The sequence below is a fragment of the Pipistrellus hanaki genome (assembly GCF_964339955.1).
Source record: "Pipistrellus hanaki genome assembly, chromosome: 18".
NCBI classification, from domain to species: Eukaryota; Metazoa; Chordata; class Mammalia; order Chiroptera; family Vespertilionidae; genus Pipistrellus; species Pipistrellus hanaki.
In genome coordinates this window covers 36,311,216-36,325,068 of record NC_140520.1, presented here as the reverse complement: position 1 = coordinate 36,325,068, position 13,853 = coordinate 36,311,216, and the positions used below count along the sequence as shown (strand labels likewise).

Below are 13,853 nucleotides of genomic sequence, written 5' to 3'. Positions count from 1 at the left end.
CCGTATTGTTCCATTAGCTCAAGGGAAAGTAGGTCAGATTCACAAGGCCAACGGGACTGCTGAAAATATGCTTGAGTTTTCCTAGTGGCGGGGGAGGGGGAGAGTCAGAAAAACCACTGTCATGTGGGTATGACGGGGCATTTAAAGCATTCTTCGTTCACATGATAAGATTGCTTTCCTCTCCACTGTCAAGAAAGTCAACATTAAAAAATCTCATTTGTTTCCTTTATTCTTAAATCATAGTGTGTGTGTTTTAAAATATATTTCTTATTGATATCAGAGAAGAATGGAGAGGAAGAGAGAGAGAGAAACATCAATGATGAGAAAGAATCATTGATTGGCTGCCTCCTGTATGCCCCACACTGGGGATCTAGCTCAAAACCCAAGCATGTGCCCTTGATGGGGAATCTAGCCATGACCTCCTGGTTCATAGGTCAATGTTCAACAACTGAGCCATGCTGTCTGGGCCATTGTGTGTGTGTGTGTGTGTGTGTGTGTGTGTGTGTGTTTAAAATATATTTTTATTGAGTTTTTACAGAGAGGAAGAGAGAGTTAGAAACATTGATGAGAGAGAAACATCGATCAGCTGCCTCTTGCACACCCCCTCCTGGGGATGTGCCCGCAACCAAAGTACATGCCCTTGACCGGAATCGAACCAGGGACCTTTCAGTCCACAGGCCAAAGCTCTATCCACTGAGCCAAACCGGTTTCGGCCGTTGTGTGTGTGTTTTTTTTAAAGAAAAATGTAGAAGTGACAGCTACCCAGGTATGGTTTTAAAAATTAATATCTCTTTTATTAATATGTTCAGGGTTTAAAAGAACTATGGTGAAGCATGTTAACTACTTGAATAGAATATTACTTTACAGAGCATATTTAATCATTGTGAAAGATAAGCCATTTTCTTGTTGGTTCTTGATATTTTCCCATTTACATTCCAATTAATGCAAAAATAACAGCTATCATCTCAATTAATGGTAGCCAGGAGTTACATTATAAAAATTTCACATACAAAATTTTATTCTCTAATAGAGAATTTAACATAGCTATAAAATACATGGCCCACTCTAAGTGGCTTGGCATGTTTAAGAGTCCTTCCTGTCTCTCTGAATATTCAATTCTAGTAAACATCACAGCCGAAGAGCTCCAGGCGAAGGGCAATACTTTGATTCCACATTTTTGGGATGATACGGATAAACCTGGAGATGATTGGAGGGTTGAAAAAGTTCTTCACATGCCCATTGAAATTACTATTTCCTTCAAAAACCTGAAAGCAAAAGATGAGAAAATCCTTAATGCTAGTATAATGAGTATACATATCTTACAGTTCATTTTAAAATTATTTTTGTTCAAACCAAAGGCATCCAAGAACACAGACAACATTAACACGGAGATGACCCTCAATGAAATCCCACTCCAGACAGGCCTCGTTAGGCCAGGGATCTGAGCTGACGTGGGGAAGATAAAACATTTGATGGGTGTATGGGGCAGCTATTAAGCCCAGCTCTGCTTTCAGGCCCTTTCCCGCTGAGTGACTCAGAGCCAATTAAGTTTTCTGATTCTCGATTCCTCATTGGCAAAATGGGGAGAATAAAATTTTACCTTATAGAAGTTGTTAGAATTAACAAAAGTCTATAAACATACAATAAGTGCCTAGTAAGGGACAGATAGTGGCTCTTATTAATATTTAATATTTAAAATAAAATGCAGCCATGCGACTATAGTCCTCCTTATTGGATATATCCTATAGTTTCTGCTAAACTGTGTCCTTGCTCTGTTTTTTTTTGTTGTTGTTGTTGTTGTTGTTGTTTTTTTGTTATTTTGCTTGTTTTTTGCATCCCCAGCAAGTTCCCTGTGATTCACACACAGCAGAAGCTGAACCACGGTTTGTTTCTGACAATGATGCTTATCCTGCTAGGAGGACAGTGAGAAATAAACCAAACCAAACCAAAGAAACAACCAGCCCTGGGGCTGGTTATCTTATGGCCACGGGTGTGTGATCAACACGAATAACAAGCATCTCCAAGGAAATGCTAATGTAGTGGTAGGTTTTCTGGACCCCTCTATGGACTGAATGTTTGTGTCCTCCCAAAATTCACATATAAACTTTGATACTTTATATCAAACTAGAGGCCCAGTGCACAAAATCGTGCACTCAAGGTGGGCAGTGTCCCTCAGTCCAGCCTGCACCCTTTTGCAGTCCAGGATCCCTCAGGGGATGTCTGACTGACAGCTTAGGCCTGCTCGCTGTGGAGAGTAAGCTGGCAGTCGGACATCTTTGGCACTGCCGCGGAGGAGGGAGAGGCTCCCGCCAACACCACTGCGCTCACCAGTCATGAGCCTGGCTCAGGGCTGCTGGCTGAGTGGCACTCCCCCTGTAGGAGTGCACTGACCACCAGGGGGCAGCTTCTGTATTGAGCATCTGCCCCCTGGTGGTCAGTGTGTGTCATAGTGACTGGTGATTCTGCCTTTTGGTCGATTTGCATATTATCCTTTTATTATATCAATATAGGGTAAGTGGGAGGTGGGGCCTTTGGGAGGTCACTAGGATTAAATTAAATGGAATTAATACACACAATGAAGCGGGGAGGAGGCCTGGGAGCTCTCTCTGCATGGACTCAACAAGGAAGGCCACGTGAGGACATAACAAAAAGAGGGTCTTACCAGAACCCGACAGGGCCTAAACCCTGACTGGGACCCTGCCTCCAGGAGTGTGGGAAATAAGTGTTTAAATCAACAGCAGCCCATGCTCCATCTCTCTCCATCAGAGGTAAGGATGTTTCACCCCAGACCCTGGAGCTTTGTTCTCACTGCTCCACAGGTGGCTCAGTCAACACAGAGAGGCAATGTGCATGGCTCCAGGCAGAGCCAGGGTTTAGAGCGGGCCATGCCAGCTCATGTTTGTCCAATGCAAAGAGCTATTTGCAAATGCTCATTCTCATCACAGTTTTCTAACGGCTCCCTTTCTGCCGGGACACGCCCTGTACCTTGTCCACCATGGAGGATTTCTGCCTGTAAGGTTTCCAGTCCACTCCCTGGTCACTGTAGTGGATGGTGTAGCTCTTCACGTACATCTCAGAGGACAGGGACTTGCAGCCCTGGGTAACGATCGCAGTGATCTTCTTCGTTTTGAGCAGATCGATTTGTAACCACTGTTTGTTGTTGTTTGCCTGTGAACAGGAGGAGAACACATGGGTAAGAGAGATGCCAGACCTTTGTCTTTTTAGACCAAGTTACTCAGAAATGCCAGAGCTCCACGTGTTTCTTTTCTGTCTCATCCCTTACAACGCCCTGTCTCCTTGCCTTCCCTGTTCCTTTGTTTGTGGCTACAGCATGTGTGCTAACTTCTTCCGGAGCTGTTCACACAGATGCAGTCATGATCTGGGTTCATCTTTGTATCCCTTCGTCTTTGAGGACAGGGACTGATGAGTTTTGTTTCTATGCACTTACCACAGAGCAGGGCACTCAGTTGGTGTTCATCGAATATTTGTTAAATAAACAAGTAAATGAAATTGACTTGGGAAAAATATTAAACCGATAAATCATCTTTAAGTGTTATTCTGGTAAGCAAGTTGGTTTAAATGCTATGATGATGTTACTGAATACTGAAGGGCCACCTGGGAAAGAACGGAATAGCATCCTGTATTTATTTTAGAAAAGCCCACTTTCCTTTCCTTGCTAACGGCCAATAGGAGGCATAGTGCAATTTCTTCTTCTCAGATACTTCAGATACATAAAGTATTTGAGAGACTTGATAAAGCTACACACAGGGCTTGGTGTGCACAGTAACTGTCCTGCCTCTGGCCAAATGACATGCCTGGTTACAGGGGTTATGCATATGGAGGAGGAGGACCAGAGGACAGATAGAGTTTTAGAGTAATCTGAGATGAATTTTCAATTCTGGGAGATTTATCAAGCCCCATAGTCTCATTCGGTTCTATATGAAATAATGAAATCATGAATATTGATCTATTTGTCTCAATATCACTCATATGTGCATGATTGCATGCACATATGTATACACATGCATATGTATATAGCCATATACTTTATGTATCTTTAGAGAAAATTAATTGGATTATAAGTATTGTATTGGATAATTTTTATTAATTTTATTATACCCTTTAGTGGCATTTGGTGATATCATAGTGTGTCTTCAAACCAAGGTGGTACTTGTGATGCAGAATATAGGTAGCTAGAAGGGTTTTCTAGGTATAGAATAGGTAGAGACCCTTTCAGCTGCGAGCGTGCCTACATATGTCTAGCTTAGATTTTCATCCTCTCTAAAGAGGGCCTATAAACACATTTCATGCTAATAAGTCAAGTGAAACAAATAATTGTGACCCAGAATTCCAAATTTAAAATGACAGCATTAAAAATTAAAATTAGCATTTCCTCTTTGGAACATTTATTATTTCACAAAGACTAAGAGCAAATTGTATTTGGAGGAAGTTTTTTTTTTAAAAGTCTGTACCATGGATGGGGGGGGGGGGGGGGGAGATAAGGTTGTGCCATAAACAGATCTAAAGGGTCATCTGGGAAACACCTTTCTTCCTCTCTCCTTAACCTTTTACTCTTACTTTTCTGATTTTTAAAAATTATATAAATAAAATGTAATGTGACATTATTAACTTTATTATTTTACTAGAGGCCGTACATGGAGATCAGGGCAAGGCAACGCCCCATCACACCTCTGCTGCCGCCATTGCTGACAGTGCAAGCCTCGGGCAGCCCTGGTTACCTGAGCCTCAAACAGCCCTGGGTGGCTGGGCAGCTGCCATCTGAGACTTGCCTGTGCCTCGGGCTGGCCCTGGGCGACTGGGCAGTCATCATCTGAGGCTCCCCTGAGCCTCATGCCAGCCCTGGGCAGCTGGGCAGCTGCCATCTGAGGCTTGCCTGTCCAGGGAATTGCAGTGTGGGTACCTTTAGGGAGGGAATTAGGAAGAGAGGAAATAGGGAACTTGGATTAAATTGGTTGACGGGATTGTTCTAATTTCTGATGTCATTCTGATGTATCACGTCAGTTGAAGAGTGCAATAAAAGTGAGTCAGTTTATTAAGTTACCCTAAAACTGTCACCTGACTTACTGTGTGGGTAATATCAGGGGCAATATAAAAGCTGTTTCTCCAACTCAGATCAATGTTTTACATCCCTGGTCTTGCAGAATTTTACTATGTGGCCAATTGTCTAAAGCAAGCATTTCAAATTGCAGCCGGTGGGCAGCATGCCTCAAGGCATGTGGCTGCGAGTTTGACATGCTTGGTCTAAAGGAACATTACAAAGTTCTCAGAAAAATTGGAACAAAAAAATTTTAATGGCACTCCTAAGAAAAATGAAAAATATTGCTAATTTGGGGCATGGTGGGAGAAAGGAAGAGATGTTGGAAATCTAAATCACTTACTGCTAATGTAAGTTGTCTCAAAGAGGACTTGCAAATTACAGCCCAAGGACAAATCTGACCCACCCCTGATTTTGTAAATAAAGTTTTATTGGAACACAGCCATGATAATGTTTATGGTTTGCTTTCCTGCTACGATGAGAGATGAATAGTTTTGACAGGAAATGTATGGCTCACAAAGCCCAAAATATGTATTACCTGGCCTTTGCCCACCACTGGTCTAAATTAAGATTAGACAAACTGCAAAGCTGATGAATAACTTCCCTGTGAGTCAGCGTTAAAGGAAAGCTATTGAGTCAACAGGCACTCTAGTCCTCAGGCCCAGGATCATGACCTGCAGAAACAAGGGGTGCTGTCTGGCTTTCCAGCCCCCCCATGTTCTTTTGATTTCGTCTGGAAGCTGAGAGATCTGTGTTAACAGGGATATTCACCTTGGCTTGCCAGGCATTCACACGGCCCTGGGCATTCAGGCGGGCACGGAAGGGTTCCCAGTAATCTCCCCACCAGGACTTTTTAAAGGAGGAGGCTGTGATTTGCGTGTTTTCTATCTTCCCACTTTCCATGCCCAGTGGGGTGGAGCATCCTGTTGAGAGAAAAGTAATGGGATTAGTCCGCACCACCAGGACTCTCTGTGCCCCATTTTGTGTGCAGAGGAGAGAAGGAACTCAGAGCACCAGCAAAAGCAGCCATCACAACAGTCAGCTCTGTTCATCCATACGGTTGATTGTTGTGATGGATCAGCCTTATGGATGAACAGGTTCACTGTCCCATTTTAGGGGGTCAGCTTGACTCTAGGAGCTGATCAAACTACCGCTTCCATCAGACACCCTCTGGGAGGAAAACATGGTTTATGGAGCTGTTCTGAGGAGTGTCACTGCCTGTATGAAAGCTGTAGTTCATGGGAGAGGGTACAGGCCCCGCTATCTGGGCGCTGGCACAACGCCCATATCCGCATCCCTCATGAATATCAAGAGTAGAGGTAACATTGCCTAGTTGGATAAGAAGCTGATTCCAAGGTTCGGCTACATTCGCCACCACGAGGGTAGCTCTTCCCTCCACCCCAAGAGAAGGAACTGCAGCTTCCCCACAGGCGTGCCACAGCGCGTTTCCGGGGTGCCCATATACTGGGCTCTCCCGCCCCTTAGTTGTGAGCAGCCAGGTGGGGTCTGGGTCAGCCAAGTCCTGGGTCAGCTACTTTATTCTGTTACCCCAGGCCAAGTCAGGTATTGCTGTCTGTATGTGTTTTGCAGTGAACAGTTTTGGAAAGCACCGCTTGAAGAATCAGAGAAGGAGAATAATTACTATGACTCTCAAACATCATTGTTCTACAATGTAGAATCCACATGGTAGAATTTTATTATGGCCACAGGTGGTTCCCTACATCTCACTGTACCACAGGTCATGTTACATCCCCCAAAAAACAGCAGCTTAACATAGAAAAGGCGAGGGTATCTACATGGGATGTGAAATGACGCAGAGCCTGGTCAAGGTTTCAGGAAATGGGGAAGCAGACTTAGATCGCAAAACCACTCATTGGACTCTGATGCATGCCGGGAACATGGCTAGATACCGTTACCACAAGAGTGTCCTCGAGGACTTCGGAAGAGCCAGGCCTCGTTTGAATCTCAGTTCTATGGGAAATGGGCTGCGGAGGTCATCCTCACCTGGGACCCTCCCTCGAGGTCAGGGCGGAGAGCATGTCACCCAGGAGCTGCTCACTGAGATGGCCCCGCCCCCTGGCTGGAGAACCTGTGTCCCTCTGAGTGACCGTGAGCTTTACCTGAGTGGAACCTCTGCTTCCCAAACATTGTTTCAGAAGCCTACATGATGAAGAGAACTGAAAGTTCTCCCCTTCTCCCGCCCCTCCCACCTGGACTCTGGGCGGCGGGGAGACAGTCAGGCATCGCGGCTCCTCACCGTTAACCTCGCAGCCTTGCAGCTCCAGGCGCAGGGCAGGCCTGTGGTAGAATCTGGTTGGATAGACCCTGAGGTATCTTGCCACAATCGGTGGATCAAACCGATTTTCTTTGACTGAAGAGGTATCTGAGTTGCCATCAAAATACTAGAGGAAAAGAGACAAGCTTAGTTATGCAAACATTCTCTGTAAAGTGATTTTATAGTAAAATTTTGGTGTAAGTTAATATTGTGACATTGTTTTCATGTGGCCAGACCTAAATCAATATGGCCTTTAAAATATTTAAGGATACTTCCACTTTAGGAATATGGATAGGTGTACCTTTCCCCATTCCTCCTGTTAAGTACAACTAGAAACAAGAATGCTCTGGAAGAGGGAGAGAGGGCAGACTGGCTAGGATTCTCGGACCCTAGGAACAGCATGGCCATGGGCTCCCTGGGTTTCCTTTTGCCCCACAGCCCCCAGACTTGGAAGAGAAGGAGCCAGCAACCAGGAAACACCACGGAGCACAGACACGAACAGCCCCAGCACAGCCCTGCTTTCTCCAGCCTCAGCGCCAAGAGAGGGCAGCCCAGCAGGCAAAGCTCTTTTGGACAATCACTGCCCTCCGGCCAGCTCAGATACAACTATGGCCTCTCCTCATCCAACAGCAGCGAGGCCAAGGGCAGAGCCTTGACCTCCACGGGCGTGAGCTATGATGAGGCACCTCGCACCCTCACTGGGGTGTGTCGGAAGCCATGTTGGGGCCCAGCTCCTCCCAGGGCGCCCACGGCTGCAGTGTCCATGGAGAGCATCTCATTCCACCAGCAGCAAAGAGGAGGAGTCCCTGTCAGGTGGGCAGCCTGGGCTGGAGCCCCTGGCAGTCCAAGGTTGTGCCCCATGCGCTTCCCCTGCCAGCGCGGCTTCAGAGATATGCAGCCGAAACAGAGATAGGGGCAGACCAAGCAACTAAGTAAGCAAGCCAGAAAACAGAAATACGGTAGGTATGGGTAATGAAGCAAAGAGCCAGTTCTTTGAAAAGATGTTAAAAAAAAAAAAAAAAAGGCAAATCTCTAACAAGACTAACAAAGCGGAAGGAGAAGAGATGAATGACCAGCACCAGATGTGAGCGGGCAGTCTCACCACTGACCTCGCAGACGTCAGGAGGGTGATAAGGGACGTAAACACAACTCCAGACATGAATCTAGCAACTTAGAGGAGATGGAGCCACGCATTGAAAAAGCACTACTCTAACGCACCCAATATAAGAGAGATAATTTGAAAAGCCCGTAACTGCTGAAGAAATTTAATTTGTAATCTTAAAACTTCTGGAAGAGAAATCTCCAGGCCCACATGGTTTCACTGGTGAATTCTGCCAAATGCTTAAGGAACTAACACCAATTCTAGACAATCTTTTCCACAAAAGAGGAAAGAAGAGCACACTTCCCAATTTAGCGTGTGAAACTAGTATTACTCTGATACCAAAACCAGAAAAGACAGTTCAAAAAAATAAAACTAGCTGAAACAGGTTTGGCTCAGTGGATAGAGTGTTGGCCTGCGAACTGAAAGATCCCAGGTTCGATTCCGGTCAAGGGCATGTACCTTGGTTGCGGGCATATCCCCAGTATGGGGTGTGCAAGAGGCAGCTGATCGATGATTCACTCTCATCAATGTTTCTAACTCTCTATCCCTCTCCATTCTCTCTGTAAAAAATCAATAAAATATATTAAAAAAAACTACTACATACCAATATTCCTCATGAATCTAGATGTAAAATGCTTTAAAGGAAATACTAGACTTTTCAGATTGGCAGAGACTCTCACTGAAATCCATGTTCTCTTCTTGATACTGATTAGTAAGAACCATCATTTAGGATTTTTCTTATCTATCCAAGAAATAGCTAAGCGATAAAATAGAAAGCTAGTTATAGAGAATATAGAAAACTAGAAAAAATTAGTAACATCAGAACATTAGTAACATCAGAACCTGATGGCATATTTTTAGTGTGATCCCCTTAAGGCACCAGATCAGATAAATCCTCTATGCTGCCGTACACCATCTGCCAATCTGAAAAGTCTAGTATTTCCTTTGATGATAAGTGATTTTTAAAAAGTCCTATGGAGTTTTGAAGTTTCAGAAGTCAGGCTTATCCCTTTAATTTGTAATATACAGACCCATCATTTCCCCACTTTCCTTCATTAGGCCCTAAGAAAGCCCTTCGTGTTTCAATGCCGAGAAAAGTACTTTTACAAAAGCGAAGAGTCATGGTCCCAGTCACAGCGACCATGGGGTGAGTGGGAAGACTCTGAAGGAGACGTGCACACAGACCATCAGGTTCCTGGTGCTGTTCCCCTTGAAGACCTGCCAGTTGGCCTGGTCGGAGCTGTAGGCCACGCTGAACTCAGTGGTGTAGTAGGACTTCAGGTAGTGCTTGGCGCCTTGGGACTGGATGCCTGTGAACAGGACTTCCCTTTGCATGTCCACCTGCAACGGAGCAAAGCCGCTGAGCAGAACTGTCCTTGTCCACGAGTCACACGCCACCTCAATTCACTGAGCAGCCAGCCAGCTTTCTTCAGAACCAAAGAGCCAACACCCCGGGTTTTACTTAGCAAACTAATCAAATGCAGTCTGTATTTGAGCTCAGAGGACCTAAATCCCTGCTCAACCACTAAGAAGCTGTGCACAACAAGGGGAAGTTAGTTAACCCCTCTGTGTCTCCGTTTTTTCATCTGTAAAATGGGATGGTGCTAGAACCAACCTCATAGGGTTCATTTTAAGGATGTTATCTATTTAGAATATTACCTGGCACCTAGTCATTGCTATTTCCCCTAACAACATTGCAAAGGAACAACAAAAAGTTATTAAGTCAGTGTCACTTTTATTATTACAACCAGAGGCCCAGTGCACAAAATTTGTGCGCAGATCGGGTCCCTAGACCTGGCCAATGATCAGGACCAATAAGGGCCTTCCTTCATTCCGCGCTGCCCTCTGGTGGTCAGTGCACATTATAGCAAGCTATGGAACTCTTGGTCTCCCAGTTGAATTCCCGAGGGGACAATTTGCATGCTAGGCTTTTAGATATATAGATAACAGTAAATATTATCAGATAAATGTCATACCTGGATCCAAGGTTTAGAGTCAAGTTCTGAACTTTTTTCTGTCATCCATGCATTATATGATCCACCATTGTTTAATCTTGCTAATTTGGGCTCCCAATAACCTAAAGCCAAAGGAAGAAAAAAATGTATTCTGAATTAAAAAAACACACACACATACACACTTAGAAATTTCTCAAGTGAGTTCAGTCCCAGTGGAAAATCAGATCCTGAAGGACCTTCTTGGGCAGTTAGAAGACCAGGCAGGTGGCACAGGCTCAATTCCTGACTTAGCTCAGGAAGACAATAGCTTGGCTTCAGGTCTGAGCTCGGTCAGCTGTCACCTACCATCCACCCCCTTTCCTGGATACAGGTCATGTGTCTCTCCTCTCAGTTATGTAAATTACTGTGGCCGCTGCTGAGTGTGCCTGCTTACCAGGAAGATGTGGGAGGGATTTATGGGAGCCTCATGAACCCTTGCAATTGACCCCTTGATCTTGGGAAGGGCTCTGAGCAGTGAGGACAGCTAGGAGGTGTTCCTGACACACAGTGGGGGATCAACAAAGTTTCTTGAATCGATGAGTGGTGGGCACAGCAAGGGGCCCTATTCATGGGGACTCTAACATGTGCCCGAAGAGGCCCGGTGAGCCTGGCTGGAATAGCATGTGTGATCCAAGCCAGAATGGGAATGAATAGACAAGAGTCTTAGAAAAGGGCACATGGTCATACGAGCAAGCTGTGCCCTCTTGCCCGGTCTGCTGAGAGATCAGACTGCCTGTGGTATTTCCTGGGAGAGACTCTTTGGGAACATCGTACACCAGAGGGGGTGGCGGCGATAAGGGAGTGCCAACAGGCTTTAGCTCCTGCCACGGTGCTCCTTCCTTTACCGAGAAGCACCCCAAAGGGAGCTGCTGTGCTGTGCTGGGGTAGAGGAAAGCCCGGAGAGGAGCAATGCCCCGATGCTCCAGGCCCGGCTGGCCTGCGTGGCTGTGCAGTCTGCATCCTGCACAACCGGGGGGGGGGGGGGTGCCTCTCACAGGCCACGCTGTGCTGCTTACCCAGAAACTCGGACGCCTTGATCTGCGTATCAGCTATCATGCCTGTGCTTAGGCCCAGTGGCATCTTACATTCTACAAAAAACCAGGACAATGAATAACGTTTGCTGAGAAGGTACATTTAACAACGTATACAGCTAGAGATTATACCTGTGGTGGGTCAGTAATTAGATACCGTTACCAACCATGCACAGCACTGACTGAGATGCACCTGATCCTACAATGGTAAGTGCTCTAACAAGTCTGGTACTTTAATAGAAACAGTGACCCCCTATCCGAAAATAACTGAAATCCTGAAATGCAACTTGTTTTTAAACCAATTTTCATCTGCATATATCTTAAAATAAACCACTTTATAACACTAAGTCCTAACCCCACAGGGTTATTTAGATCCTGATTGCGTTCCTGGGAAGGAATACCATCTGAGGCCGTGGTCGGCAAACCGTGGCTCGCAAGCCACATGCGGCTCTTTGGCCCCTTGAGTGTGGCTCTTCCACAAAACACCACGGCCTGGGCGAGTCGATTTTGAAGAAGTGGAGTTAGAAGAAGTTTAAGTTAAAAAAATTTGTCTCTCCAAAGAAATCTCAATCGTTGTGCTGTTGATATTTGACTCTGTGGACGAATGAGTTTGCCGACCACTGACCAAGGGGAACGCCAACCACTGAGCTATCTGGATGTTGCCCTCATGCTTGGTACTCAGCGGGTGCTTGATCCATGCTGGCTGGCTGGCCAGACAGACAGATGAAAACTTGTCCCGAGTCCTGGGATGCCAAGTCCAGGGACTCCCTTGGGGACTGTTGAGCTCCCCGTATCTTTTCCTCCTCGGGGCGAGGAGCCCGGGGGATTTCTTACATGCACTTGCCAGGGGTCACACACCATGAAGGAGGATGCTGTATGTTGGCTCCCATATGTTTGGGTTAAGTTTCCTGGATGACTGATGTGTGCAGTATGATCAGACCGTGGCCAGAGCGAAAGCACTGGTGCCACAGATAGATCCTGCCTTTGTCTTATCAGAGCTCCAAGTCGAATATTTCCTGTCTGAACGTCAGCAATGTTCTAGCAACAGCACTCTCCTGCTTACAGGGTCCTGCGGCTCTTGGCGGATACCTCTGTCTACGATGAGAAATGGCGTTTGCATCCCTGCTCTCTGGTTCTCTCCGACCTCCGTGTCTAGGAGCCACCAGCCAGGTTTGGATGCCTTCATTTCAAGAGTTTTAAATGAACCTAAAACAGAGAGTGAAGAACAGCATTACATACTCAAAGATTGACAGCTTACTATTAGGCAGCGGTCAAAGGATTCTAATATATCTGCATCCAAGGGAGCTTTAGGATAGAACTTAAGAGTTGTCCATTCATTTCTAAGCAGGACTAGAGGTGTAACAAACAGGTCAAAACAACACACACACACAAATAAATCATCCAGAACTTAAAAAATCTCCATCATCCCTTACTAGAAAGAAGCTTCCATTTACCTGAACAGAATGTTCTGAGTTAACCCGCACACACACAGCTTCACGGTCCTAAGGACCAGAACGACCTTGAGTGACCCATCACTGGGCCCTGAACACGGGCCCATCTTTCCATTTCCTCTTTTTTCATATGAAAAAATTAAAATAAAACATCTCCACATTTCAGATGTTCGATAAAGTTTACACACGTGGGTGGAGCATGCATAACCTGCTTCAGAACACCACGGGAAGGATGAGTTTCTGAAACCTCTGCTTATCCACGCTCGCAGTGGCTATTACCTACTGCCAGTTAGTGCTTCAGTCCTGCCAGCTGCCGCTGTGAGCATTTCCCAGCCGGTGAGTGAAAATGAAAAGCTGATGGTCACCCCCATCAAATCCTGAAAAGATGTCCCGCCTTCCCCTCTGGGACGAGACACTGAGGCTTGAGATGCAGACGGCCAGCCCGGCCCAGCTTCTCAGGGCTCCTCCTGGGCGGCCGGCGGCCTGGTCTCCTGATCTCAGTGAGGAGAGTGGCTCAGCCCCGCTGGCCCTGCTCTCGATGGAATGGGCCTCATTAGTGAGTCACGGGCACATAGAAAGCCAACAAGAACTCTCCCTTCCAGACCCGCAGCCAAACAGGCCCATGGGGACGTCTGTGCTTCCCGGAGGCTGACTCACAGGGCAGCTCCCCCAGAGTCCTGCCCGGACACACCCCGAGCTCCCCAGCAGCGTGCAGACATCTCTTTCACCCCGGCCCTGAGCCGGCTTCCTGGGTTCCCTGTGCCCACCACAGCTGAGAACCAGTGGCACCAGCCCTTTCTCTCTCTCTCTCTCTCTCTCTCTCTCTCTCTCTCTCTCTCTCTCTCACACACACACATACACACACACACACACACACACACACACCCCTACACACACCTACACATATACCTACACACACATACCTATACACATACACACCTATA

At 46.2% G+C, this 13,853-nt stretch overlaps 1 protein-coding gene across 2 annotated transcripts in view; it reads right to left on the bottom strand.

Moving 5' to 3' along the window:
- Positions 1-767: 767 nt before the first annotated feature.
- F5 (coagulation factor V) overlaps positions 768-13,853 on the bottom strand; it is a 63,138-nt gene continuing 50,052 nt past the window's right edge. The window contains exons 18-25 of one of the 2 annotated variants that reach the window (XR_014793324.1): positions 12,522-12,664; positions 11,444-11,515; positions 10,410-10,510; positions 9,619-9,774; positions 7,314-7,458; positions 5,828-5,979; positions 2,986-3,168; positions 768-1,265 (exon numbers count right to left, since the gene is read on the bottom strand). Coding sequence is in view for 1 of the 2 variants with exons in the window: in XM_084865724.1 (XP_084721850.1) it covers positions 1,119-1,265; positions 2,986-3,168; positions 5,828-5,979; positions 7,314-7,458; positions 9,619-9,774; positions 10,410-10,510; positions 11,444-11,515; positions 12,548-12,664 (1,073 nt within the window). In the remaining variant the exon portion in view is untranslated. The remainder of the gene's footprint in view (positions 1,266-2,985; positions 3,169-5,827; positions 5,980-7,313; positions 7,459-9,618; positions 9,775-10,409; positions 10,511-11,443; positions 11,516-12,521; positions 12,665-13,853) is intronic. The other variant, XM_084865724.1, reaches the window with a different exon arrangement.